Source organism: Triturus cristatus, chromosome 12 (assembly GCF_964204655.1).
Source record: "Triturus cristatus chromosome 12, aTriCri1.1, whole genome shotgun sequence".
Classification (NCBI taxonomy): Eukaryota; Metazoa; Chordata; class Amphibia; order Caudata; family Salamandridae; genus Triturus; species Triturus cristatus.
In genome coordinates this window covers 456,116,884-456,129,307 of record NC_140595.1, presented here as the reverse complement: position 1 = coordinate 456,129,307, position 12,424 = coordinate 456,116,884, and the positions used below count along the sequence as shown (strand labels likewise).

The 12,424-nt window shown below is 42.1% G+C and overlaps 2 protein-coding genes across 2 annotated transcripts in view; both read left to right on the top strand.

The window, feature by feature from the left end:
- Positions 1 to 12,424, top strand: part of VPS35 (VPS35 retromer complex component) — a 364,228-nt gene that overhangs the window by 177,216 nt on the left and 174,588 nt on the right. The window contains exon 10 of the mRNA XM_085638094.1: positions 5,672 to 5,820. Coding sequence (XP_085494220.1) covers positions 5,672 to 5,820 — 149 coding nt within the window. The remainder of the gene's footprint in view (positions 1 to 5,671; positions 5,821 to 12,424) is intronic.
- Positions 7,256 to 12,284, top strand: LOC146776094 (uncharacterized). Its single transcript, XM_085638985.1, has 4 exons — positions 7,256 to 7,289; positions 8,333 to 8,419; positions 9,802 to 9,953; positions 11,735 to 12,284. The coding sequence occupies exons 1-4, from the start codon at positions 7,256 to 7,258 to the stop codon at positions 11,957 to 11,959; spliced, it is 498 nt and encodes a 165-aa protein (XP_085495111.1). The 3' UTR covers positions 11,960 to 12,284.

Here is a 12,424-nt window from a genome sequence, read left to right as displayed (position 1 = left end):
GGAACCTAACCCCACTGGACCACCTTCTGAAACCTCCAATGATAAATGTAATGCACTGACTTACTCCTCCTTTCAAAGAAGGGAGAGGCATCCTAAGTACACTTGTCTCAGTCGCAACAATGAGTCTAACCCATCCTACCTGAGGGAATTCCCCCCCCTCTCTTTAGATACTTTTGCTGACCTCTTTAGCAAAATGAAATTTAGATCCCCTCTCAACCCAGCACCTCCGATGATTCTTGCTCTTGGAGCTGAGACCATCTTCCCCACCCTGCTAGAGTTGGGCCAACCTTTCCTTGGAGACGGGTCTGGTGCCCCAAGCATGGAAGCACGCCAAGGTTAAGCCATTCTAAAAAGCCCAACCTTTGACCCAACATGCCTAGGTAATTCTCCTCCTATTTCCCAAGCATAACCAAGGTGGTGGAAAAATATGTTAATGGGCATCTTTCTGATTTCCTCGAGGCCAATTCATTCCTGCACCACACGCGAACCGGTTTTTGGCCCAAGCACAACACTGAAAATGCTATTTTAGCAGTAGTGGAGGATGCAATAAAGAGACTGGATCAAGGGGCCGCTCTTTGATCTTAGTGCAGCCTTCGACACCGTGGATCACCCTACACTCTTAGATAGGATCTGTAAGGTCCTTTATTAGATTAAAAAGTTACTTACCTTTGTAACATTTTATTTGATAGAGACTAGCCGCAGATTACTCCAGTATTTTAACTTTTATACATTCACTTATTTTAATCCTTCCCTGTCGTCGAGATGGTAGTCCCCTGGTACCTTAAAGTAGTGCTAATAGTGCCTCTAAATCCAATTAGTCTAAATACCTTAACCACTTCTGAGAGTTTTGCGATTCATGACATCAATAATACCCCGCATTTGGATATGTTTTGTCATTTGTTTCAGCCCATAATCCTGTACCACTTTAACTTTCGGGGACGACAACATTAATTACAATGACTACGTAATTGAAATTATTATTCTTCATCTCAGTGCTGTTTTTTCCATCATTTTTGTCTTTCAAAGGAAAAAGAGCAAGTATTCAAGACTTATTTAGTCAGGATGTAGCCTTCACATTTGGATTCTGGTGGTGGTTTTAGTCCCTACTTATTTAAGGATGTGCCACTATGCCCTTTCAGCCTTGCAGTTCTTGTCCTTATTTTCTGACCCACAAGCTTCGCTTTTTGATGAATCACTTATTTGGCTTACTTTAGGATGTTAAAGTTCTAAAGATTTGGTGTTTTATAAGAGTTTTATGTTCCCAAAATGAATGTAAGGCTTTAATTTATCTTCCTAAACAAGGTATCACTCTATTTTGCTCTTTTGTGTTAGTCATATAGTCTACATCTGCATTCATTGTTTTTTTTTCCGTTTCCCCATTGTTTGACCGTTCAAGGATGGCAAACCGTTCAAGTGCAGATGAACGGTAATTTCAAAATGTTTGGCCAGCTAAAAGTTCTAAGTGGGAGCTCAGAGTGAAGGTACAGTCAAATGTTGAGCAGACAGGCAGGCGTTTGCACACATTGAAGGCTAGAATATTGGTGCTAATTCATTCTGTACTCTTTTAGGAGAAGATATTCTTCTTGTTGAAGGTTATATTTTCGAGTTCTTTTCTAGCAGTCCATGGTACTTGCATCTTTGTCTGTGGCATTCTAGACTGTTGAGTAAGAGCTTAGATAAGTTTTCTGTTTGCCAAAAATGGCAAGTAGAATCGGGAATAGAAAAAGCAGTCTTGGTGGAAGGGTTATGTGTATTGAGTCACACAGCATCAAGGGGAGTAAGCTCTTCAGATGCAGTTGTTTCAATGTGAGCTTTGCCATATATCCGTTCTCAAACAAATTCCTAATCATTATTTTCCCAAACTGACCTTGTACAGTTGCCCAGATTATGTGTGTTCGTGTGTGTTCGTATGTGTGTGTGTGTGTGTGTGTGTGTGTGTGTGTGGGTTCCTGTGTGTGTGTGTGTTCGTACTTTTCAGTTACAGCCCAAAAACTGCATTACTCTCTAGGTAGGGTGCCACTTGGAAGAAATTAATTGGTTTTGTAAACATAAAAGTGGCTCTATCTCATAAGGGCCAGTTGCCAATTAGATCTCTCTTCTGTTTTCTAGTTGGGTGGCCCAGATGTCTATGCATTATAACCTGGAATGCTGTTACCAGTCACAGCATAAAGCAGTCTTTAAATATGAAAAACCAAGGAAAAACTTTGATTATGGAACTAGGGTAACTTATTTCATCACATAAAGATGATCTTCTCAGAACCACTATGACTGGCACCATCCTGTCCGAGCTTTGCGCAATGTATTTATTTCATATAAAAAAATCATTATACTTGCAAAGGTCAATATATAAATTTATATATTGACAGCACACACTCTCTGTGATTTGCCAAGCTGAAAATAAAAACACAGTTTAGATTTGTTGCCATTGTTCCCTTCTGTTTTCAATAAAAGGAGACATTCAAATGCAATCGTTCTATTCGTAAGTCTCTAATATCCTGAGGTTGAGAGGTGATAGTGGAAGCATGTAGCATAGTACCGCAGCAGGCATTTCTCCTACTCAGGGGACCGCTAGTAACGACCTGAGGCACTGCATGTGTGGCTAAAGGAAAGTCTAGTAATGGATTAAGGTACTGCACAGTGTATCATGAAAGTGCTGATCGCCACCTTTCGAGGGCACATGAAAGTGTTCTTTAAAAAAAGTGAAATTTGTCAAACGCTGCTTCTTTAGCATTTCTTATGTAAAGCCAATCGAATCTGACAAAATGTGTACATCATTCAATTGCAATATAGAATTAGAACTACCTTTGCATTTTCTTTAGTGTTTGTGTATTTTTTATTTTTTTTGTTTTTTTTACGCTCATTGGTACGAAATTGTTTTTCTAAGGAATATTTGCAATTTTTAGAGGAAATTAAACATCTGTCTCCAAGTGCCTCCATTTTTCAACATTTGGAGATCAGCTGTTGTTTACATAGTGGCGAAGACATCAGGATTCAAATGTGAAAGAGCATTGATTATAAGTCATTGTCTCTAATGACCTGCATCGCTGTAAGTAATTCAGTTAGGTTTCTCAGTGCTAGATAGGCTCGTTCCGTGATCAACATAAGGTCTAACATGTAGTCTCTTTAATGAGAGGGAGGCAAGGATTTTTTACCAAAGTGCAAGTTCGGCGATGCTATGAAATATGGCAGAGTTTGCAAATAACCTCCGCCTAGATTAATGTCTTCTGCAATTCTAATTCACCACGGGAACTAGGATAAATACGTCTTTCCCAGCATACTCCCCAGTTTATGCTCTGTTATAAAGTCGAAATGGTTTCCCAACAGTTTTATTTTTACTCAATGTTGCAATTAGAATTTAACATCAAACCCTGTTGACTTGAACACATTTCGTAGATGCGACTATGTTTGTCCTCTACCTTAATGACTAACAAGACACAACAAAGTTGCCAAACGGATTTGAAGCGAAGTAGACACTGGTAGATTCCAAAAGGATAAAAATACTGGATCCACTGAAGATAAATGTGACATGAAGAATTGCTTGTATGAAATACTCTATTGCCATTGTTTTACAGAGTTTTTATGATTAACTCCGTCCATGAAACAGCAGAGGAGAGGTCATGCCAAAAGTCAAGAGTTCACAATACCCTATAAAGAGAAATGCCATAGCACAGCTAGACAAGAATGTGTTTCATTCCAGTAATTGTATCTGTGCTAAGGCATGTCCAACTTGAAGACAACAAGCCCTAGAACAGCCAGTAATTAGACATCCGGTGTATGGGGCATTGTCGTCTGTATTGCATTATTGTACTCAGCACTCAGGCCCTCATTACAAATTGTGCGAATTAGGTTGTTAAAATCACTCTGTGGAAAAAGCCATTACTAAACTGTGCGGATTGCTCCAGAGTGATTTTATCACTCTGCTCTGAGTTAATGAGAATAGATATGCGAATATCTACTGTTAGCTGGAATACTGTGTATCAAACCATCATTGGCAAAGCTACCAGGTCTGACTTTGACAAGCTTGTGCAGTGATTATTTTTTATTTCTATTGGAAACGTATGTATTAAAAGTACAATAAATGAAAACATTCTGCAACCTAAACGTGGAGGTCATATGCTTGCAATAAAAAGTTCACGTTTAAAGAAAAATCACATAAAATGAAATAGAACATGATTGGTGATTCCTAGCAGGCAGTTGCACTTACAACTATTATAGACATCCTAATTAGGTTTAATGCACATAACAGGAAAATGCGATTCTAATTGGTGTAAAGAAAGAAAGAGTTCTGTTCGGATCTGAATTTCTGTAACCTGAAAAAAATAGTTTACCTACTTAAGGATGACTAAAATAAGAAAGATCTGGATAAAGAATGGAAAGGAAATAAAGCATCAGCAATATAAGGGATTGACACTCTAGCCATGGCACTGAAGTGTACTTTTTTATAGGCAGAATTGCACATGTGCTAGTAGATGAAGTGGAGTGACCCACTACCCTGGTTGTTTTTTTTTGGTGGACTGAACCAAAATGTGAATGACAGTAGATATAGATGGCTCATCCAAAGCCCCCATATGTATATATGCTACGTATGCAATTTTCATTCATTTATGGTTTTGGAGTACATGAGATTGACAAGACAGCTAAAGCGATCTGTTTACCGGACCTTAAAACACACTTTTTCCACTATTGGCGACCTCTTTCCTTAGCACAAAGTCCTCCAGTATGAAGCCTGAGAGTGCACTAAGTTTGGACATCTTGTAGCCAGTCAGACTTAGAATCTACTAGTTAGCTGGTAAAGAGGACCTTTTGCTGTTTTTTACTAGTTTGACTCATAAAGTTTAAGTTACAGTTTTTTTATTTGGTAAAACTACCAATCTGTCTAAGCTGCTCATCTGCAGGAGTGGTATTCATCTTTTTTTGCTGATAATGATGGACCTAGGGTTCAAAGGAATTTAAACCATGCAGACTTGAAAAGAGATGCTGTTGTACTTTCTGAGCACTCATTTTACCTTGAATACCTCAAGTATTAAATGTTTAATGTGAGGCTATAGTATTTTACCCCCTATTTTAGATGAACTTATTGGAAGATTGTAGCAATCTCCATAGTGAACACAGACTCTGTCTTTTGAATTAGAGACCCATCCTACTTTCATCAAGGAGTTTCTAGCAGGACTTAAACTTTTGTTATGATGTACAAAACAGAACAGCTACGCCTATTGACTAATTGTAACTGTAAAGGACTTGTTCATTTCCAAGTGGTTGGACAGCATCACACTTTTATACAGTGGCTACCATCCAAATAGAGATGTGACCAATCTAGTTACTGTTTTATAGCTTAGCTATAAGATGCCCCATTTTGAACTTAGGCTCAGCAGGCTGGTCTGAACATTTAAATTGGGCCATATTTACAGAAAAGTTGTTCATCATTCCTTCACAGTAAAAAACATGATGTGGAATTTTAGATACTTTTTTTTTATCCTTTGAGAAAGAAGGTAGAATTTTGTTTATAGAGCTTTTTGTTAAAATGTCATGGGTTGTTGCAGAAAGCCATCTCTGTGTAATTTCATCTCATTCCCAAATGGAAATTCAGAGTAAATTGACGTGTCACCAGTTTCAGATAATTGTTAAGTATTTTATAGGAATACTTATTCCCTTATTTGTCTCTCCGTTCCAGTCTAGACAAGATATGCCTTCAGAAGACGTAGTGTCATTACAAGTGTCCCTGATCAATTTAGCCATGAAGTGCTATCCAGATCGTGTTGACTATGTGGACAAAGTTCTAGAGACCACAGTGGAAATCTTTAATAAACTCAATCTGGAACAGTAAGTGAAATATTTTATTCTTAGTTGTGAACGTTTTGTGCTTGCTGGGAAGTTGCTTCTTGAGTAATGTTTATGCATATCAGAAAGGATGTGTTATTTTTTTTTACTTTGTTTTTTGGCATTTACATTATTTCAGCAGTAAGGAAAAACAGCATGTCACCGTTATTAGATGTGCAAGCAAAGGTGTCCATTAATCAAGACGTGGTCCTGCACAACAACACATTCAAAAATAACAAGGCAAACTTAGACAAACCTATAGAAGTCAACAGGTGTGTACAATCAAATCTCGTCGGCAGGGTCAGCGGTATCCAGCTCCCTACCTATCTAAACTCTAGGCTTAGAGCCACCAGGCCTTGTCATACACCTCTTGCACTACAAAGGCTGGCAACATCGTTGCTCAGTCATCCGCAAGAGGTCAGGCTGCAGGCTACATCTTTCCTTATCGCATAGAACAGACTTCTCGGCCAGCGCCCACCGCTCAACCTCCCACTTACAAAGGAGAGACCCTCTGACGATCTCCAGTGCATGGCTAGAGTCCGTCTGCACCCACCCCTCCCACTTTCGACCTACAGAGCAGACTCAAAAAGCACACCTCTAACTGTAGGAGCGCTGTCTGGGTACGCTCCAGATCTATTGTGGCCTTCCCCCAGAAGCTAGATACCCCGAGGCAAGACCAAGTCATGTATAAGACATCGGCATCCAACTCGTGGCAAAGGGGACACTCGTTATCAGTCCTACCCCACAATGTATTAACTAACCCTGGGCGTAGTTTGCGTAGTCGCGCTACGCGAAGCTGCGCGAAGATGTCATTGCACTACGCGAGCTACGCAAGCGTGCGTAGTTGCCTGGCGCACTTTCGCGATGCGTTTTTCTTGTTTGTGAGCGTGTTGTGCGTGTTCGGGGCGCTATTTGCGTGCTCGGGGGGATAGTATCTCGCAAACTTACCCATGTGGTCGCCTATGGGCGCGGCCATCTTGTTTTTCAATTGGCCCGCTCGCGATGCCTTATTTCCTGTTCCGGGTCACGTATAGTGTGTTTTCGATGCGCATGTCATGTTCGGGAACGCGTTTTACTTGTTCACGACTATTATTGCGTGTTCGCGGGGAAATATCGCGCGAACTTACCCAAGCGGTTGCGATGGGCGTGGCCATCTTGTTTTTCACTCTATGCTATGGTTCTGGGCCTACTTTGCTATCCTCCCTCAATCTTTGCAATCCTTCGTTTTTTTACACTGTTTTTCTGACTTTTTGTTATTTATCATCTATCTCTCTATGTCCCTAAGTTTATATTTTGCATTTTATTTCTACTTTTACTGTGTTTTTTTTTTACTTTTCACTGTTTTATATTACTTCTTTCTTTAAGCTCCTACTTCTTCCCCCTAACTTTATTTTTTCCTTCTAACTTTTCTTTTCTGCCTCTCACACACCCCAGAACCATGGCCAAGGGTAGCAGCACTACCGGCTCCAAGGGCAAGGCGCCTGCGCCCAAGAGCCGCCTGCCTTGCGGCAGAATGTGCCCTGCAGGGGTGCAGGCCCGGCAGCTTTTTGGCGAGGCGGAGGTGGCCGCCCTTGTTTTTTTTATCCAGTGCCACCTCCCCTTGACCTTGGCGGCAGGCCAGGCTCCGGGTACCCTACCCAGGAGCATCACCGTCGGTGGGCGAAGGTGCGCCGGGCAGTGTTTCGCTGCTCAGGGGTCCGGCACACCCATAACCAGCTGGCCCACGGGTGGTCAGACATCCTGGACCGGGAGCAGGACCTGTTGGACCTGCTAGGTGTCGAGGTCGTGGGGCTTGGTGAGTAGCTAAGTGATTGTAGGACACAGGTGCTCGGAGCTACTCTTACATGTTTGAAACTTTGCGCTAGCTTGGACTGATTAATGTAAGTTTACTTTAGAGAACTGAAGTTAGGTAATGCTATTGCTAGAGAGACTCTAGTCCTTCCATTGTCCTCCTGTGAAATAGTGGTGGATGGATGCTAGGTTTAGTTCATATTAGTTCATAATTTTTTTACGGTCTGCGTGATGCCTCCTCTGTCACTGAGTGCTGCTTACCCCAGACCTCCGTAGAACCTTTTGTATTTTGTTTAGTGAGTGTTAGGCTTAGCAGTGTCAGTCAGTAGCAGAACAACATCAGACGCAACCAACCAACAATTTGGTGTATGCACAAATTTATGCATGTGTCCTCCATCTCATCTATGCATTTTTGAAGGCTAAAAAAAATGGAAATGCAGACTTAGTGAACAATTGGCCCGTCTGAAATAGGTGGTTTAGGTCAGGTGGTACTTAGGCTTCGTTAGTATTCTGGAATCAGAATGATTATGGAACACTGGATTAGTGTTCATAAATAAGTAGACGGTCCTTGAATCCCGCAAGCCAGTAGTCGATCTGATTAGATAGGTCAATTTTATTGCAATTGTTTCCTAAAATGTTTTTGGAGCGTTTTTAAAAATGATTTATTTGTTTCACAGCACTCCTTAATGTTTGTCTCTTTCTTTATTATATCTTACATGATCAGCACCACCCAGGGGCAAGAAGACGGGGTCCGAGTCTGCGGGACATCCAGAGGACTGCTCCTCTACCGAAGACCCTGCTGCTGGCCCCAGTAAGTCCTCCAGTGGTTAATATTAACAATTATATTTCCCTAACTTTTACTGCACCTTATTTTTTCCGATCTATTAATTATGGTTCCAATTGCTAATTCTATTTTTTTCAAAAGCCTCTTTGACCTTGACTATCTGTTTCCAAATTCTGGTTATCCCTGCCTCTAAGTTCCTTCTAACTGCCTCTGCTATGACTCTCTGTACTACTACTATTAGGTCTGTAGCTACGCTTGTCCAGTTGGCCACTCTTTATTTAAGGTTTTCTTTTGAATAAAACTCAGATTGACCAATAGCTCTAGCCACTGGGTCCTGTCCTTTGGGTTGTCCTCTTATAGTCTTATTAATCTTGAGGCTTTGACAATTCTCACCAACAAAATGCCCAACCAGATATTTGACTATTATTTTTGATAGGATAGTACATACTACTACTGTTGTGGCGATTCTGCACAGCCACATACATAACTATGCACAAGATAATAGGATGTTGGTGATGGGAGGTTGGACCTTACTCACACCTCAGTCAGAACCCACAATCCCCTGACCGACTAGCTATAGTGTCTCATTATGTCCCAAAACCCCACACGAAGATACCCAATGATTACACAACCCAGAACATAACACCCTTTCGCTCGCTCGCTCACTCACTTGTGTAAGTCCACCCCACCACACACACCACAGAGTCTATGTGTAAGTTCAAAAGGTTTATTTTCAAATAACAAGCTCTGTACGTTGTTCTATGAAATTACTACAGCCAGCTCCAACAGCACAATGCATAAGATTAAAACAGTAAACATTTACAAGTGCATGACAGAAGACAAAAGATCTGTGTGAATTCTGGGAGACCCCTCACCGTAGAACATAGAAATACTGGTTACATGCATCATAAGCTCTGCAAATCTCTGGTTTGTAGAAGGGAATCTTCCGTCGATTATGAGAAAAATGGTGCACGTTAGATAGTATAATGCAATTATGCAAGCATTTCACAGTCATGCCAAAAAGTGTAACATGTTATGGCTAAGCAATACGGACTAACCAAACTCCATAACAAAGTGGCTTGTTTTTCGACCTCTTCACTTGTACACAACACTCATGTGGCCTCAAAGGCGTCTACTGCATAAAAAGCTGCGAGGTAACATGCGCAAAAGAGTAGACATGAATCTAAAATGGTTACATGGCTCAGGCTAACTTTCCAAAGAGTAGAGTAGGACTAGATGACCCTAGGGACCATAACACTACTAGTGTCTGTCTACTGACTCTACTCTAGTACCCGATTTGGACTAGTGATGATGTATGTTGTATTAACTTTTTTTTCAATCTTCCTAGTGAAAACAAATAAAATAGGGGAGGTGTACAGGCATCTAATAATGTGTAATGTTTTTTCTAGGCGTACTACCAACCACCAGTGCCGGCGGGGCTAGCAGCGATGGCGATGCGGCCATTCCGAAGGGTGCAGGAGAAGATGCGGCACCTGCAGGAGAAGATGCGGCACCTGCAGGAGCTACAGCGGGGGGAGCCAGCAGCAGTGGCGGGGCGGTGGTAAGTTACATTCATTACTTATTGACATTACTAGTAGCTGGAAGGGGGTTCACTCCACTCACTGTACTGTGAGACTTATTAAGTATTAAGTTGTGAACATTATACAACGGTTGAAGAAGACACCCTTTACTTAGAATTAGCAATAACATTAGCAGCGTGAGTTGAGTAACCAATGGCCTTTTCTATCTGACTCCAGCTCAGCTGTGAAGGTTTCATGGAGAAGACTAAAAGTCAGATCAGATGACCTTGATGGATGTTTTGAAGAAAGAGGGAAAGAAGGGTGGAAGGAGGAAGGATGGGCGAGATGTAATATGACTGGCAGAGAAAGGTACGTTGGAAGCATGCATAGGTGGCTGATAAGAATCAGATCAGATGCATGGGTTGTTGAAGGATGGGTGGACGGTGAAAGAGGATGCCTGCCTGGGTGGGCTGTCGACACAGTATGGGTGGATATTAGATAGCAAGAATCATCAGCGGTGTTTGGGTCAAACTCAAAGCCAAGGCAAGCAAGAAAGGAGCGGGTGCATGTGTGGTTGTTGGTGAAATCAACTAAGGTTTGTTAAGAGATATATAAAAATGAATGATAGACATTTACTTTTAATGGATGGATGCCTGGATGTATTCATCATAGACAGCATGGGTGGAGACTGTCACTGGATGCAGAGTCTTACGTTGAAGAGAATGTAAAAGAAACTGCGCCAGAGTAGCAAAGCGGAGGGGAATATAAATCGTATTTTCAGAATACAGTTGACTCACAGTAGTTTGCAAGCACATCATATATATATGTATGTGTGTATATATATATATATATATATATATATATATATCAAGCGCCTTCCTCCGACTCCGAGGACCACACCCTACCTATGTTAATTTATTTTCGATTGTGTCAGCCAGCCTGCAAAGGGTGGCCTATCTGTTGGTTACACAATCAATTAAAACAAAGTACCTTCTGCAGTAGCGGTCGGTGGTGGGAGTGTTGGCGGGCGGTGACGTGGGGAGGGGGAGGGGCAGGGTGGGGGGTAGGAAACTATGGATTATGGCCAAATACAGGTAAGTAAACATAAAAATAAATAAAACTAATTTCATTGTGCGCACGGCACCGCCAAATACGATGCAGTGCGCGCAACAAAATTTGTTTTATTTATTTATATGTTTACTTACCTGTAAAGGGCCGTAATCCATAGTTTACTACCACCCACCCTGCCCCTCCCCACGTCACCGCCCGGCAGCACTCCCACCACCGACCGCTACTGACCTTATGTCGTGTTCCCATATATAAGCAATGATCATTGGATCAGATAAATAATCTGCCTTTTTGTAGTACCCAGGGCAGGGTGAAAGTGAAATTGAGCAATTGCCCTCATGTAACAAAAAAGAGTATGGCCAGTGCCACCCGTAATAGAAAAATATGAGCTTCCCCACCTGCAGACAGTAGTAGTAAATAAAACTAACGTGAGTCTGCGTCATGAATCGTATGTTTGTCTTGGGTGCAAGCTTAGCTGACTGAGCTGGCATGCCGGCTACAACAAGGTTATGTAATTTCGCTAAACTAGAGATAAGAATAAGGCGACTGGGGTGTACTGGAGTCCATAGTGCTAGTATAATGCCTGAAACTCCCACAAATGTTAGAGGCAGAGGAAGGGGGAGGAGAGATAGTTACCACAAATGTTATGTACTGTGCTTGCTAGTGCTACTGTGCCACTATGTGTTGAATTAATTTTGTGATACTGTTTTGCTAAGAGTATTGGTTACAATATTCTTTTTCTTTCTTGATATAGATCCTACTTCCCAAGAAAGACCAACACGGAAGGAGTTGGCAGCCAGGGCCCGGCACCGGAAACTGGAGGCGATCTGTGAAGAGTACCGGCGGCTGGTGGCTCAGGCAGAGGAGGAGGAGGCGGCTGCAGCTGCAGCCTCCTCCAATGCCCCGGGCCCCAGCCAGGCCCCGCCTCCAGTGTTACGGCGCTGCGATCAGGCAGCCGCCCGCCGCCGCGCTTCTATAACATCTAGCACTGCTGCCCCCCACCCTGGATGCAACTGGAGGGCATTTCGCCGCCAGATGCTCCTCCAGAAGGCACGCTTGGAGGAGCACCTAGAGGAGTGGGTCACGATCCTCGTGGATAAACACCTCAAAGCCCTACGAATTTAGGACCACGTTGGATTGCCCCTTTTTAATTCCTTTTGTTGGTGGGTGGGTATTGGGTGTTGGGGTTTATGGACATAGTTTGGACTTTTTGGTTTTGGACATTGGTTGGGGTTAGGGAGAGGGGTGGGTCAAGTCACAGTGGGATAGTTTATTTTAGTTGGGGTAATAAATTATATTTATACTTAAACATATGATGTTAATGTTTTGTGGTTGGGTTACTGTTTTACGAATTTACGTCACATGGTTTCCTTGCTGCTGCAGGCCTGCAGCCAGTGTTTGATTTAAAATATCTGCCGATTTTGTAACACACAAACAGATAGAT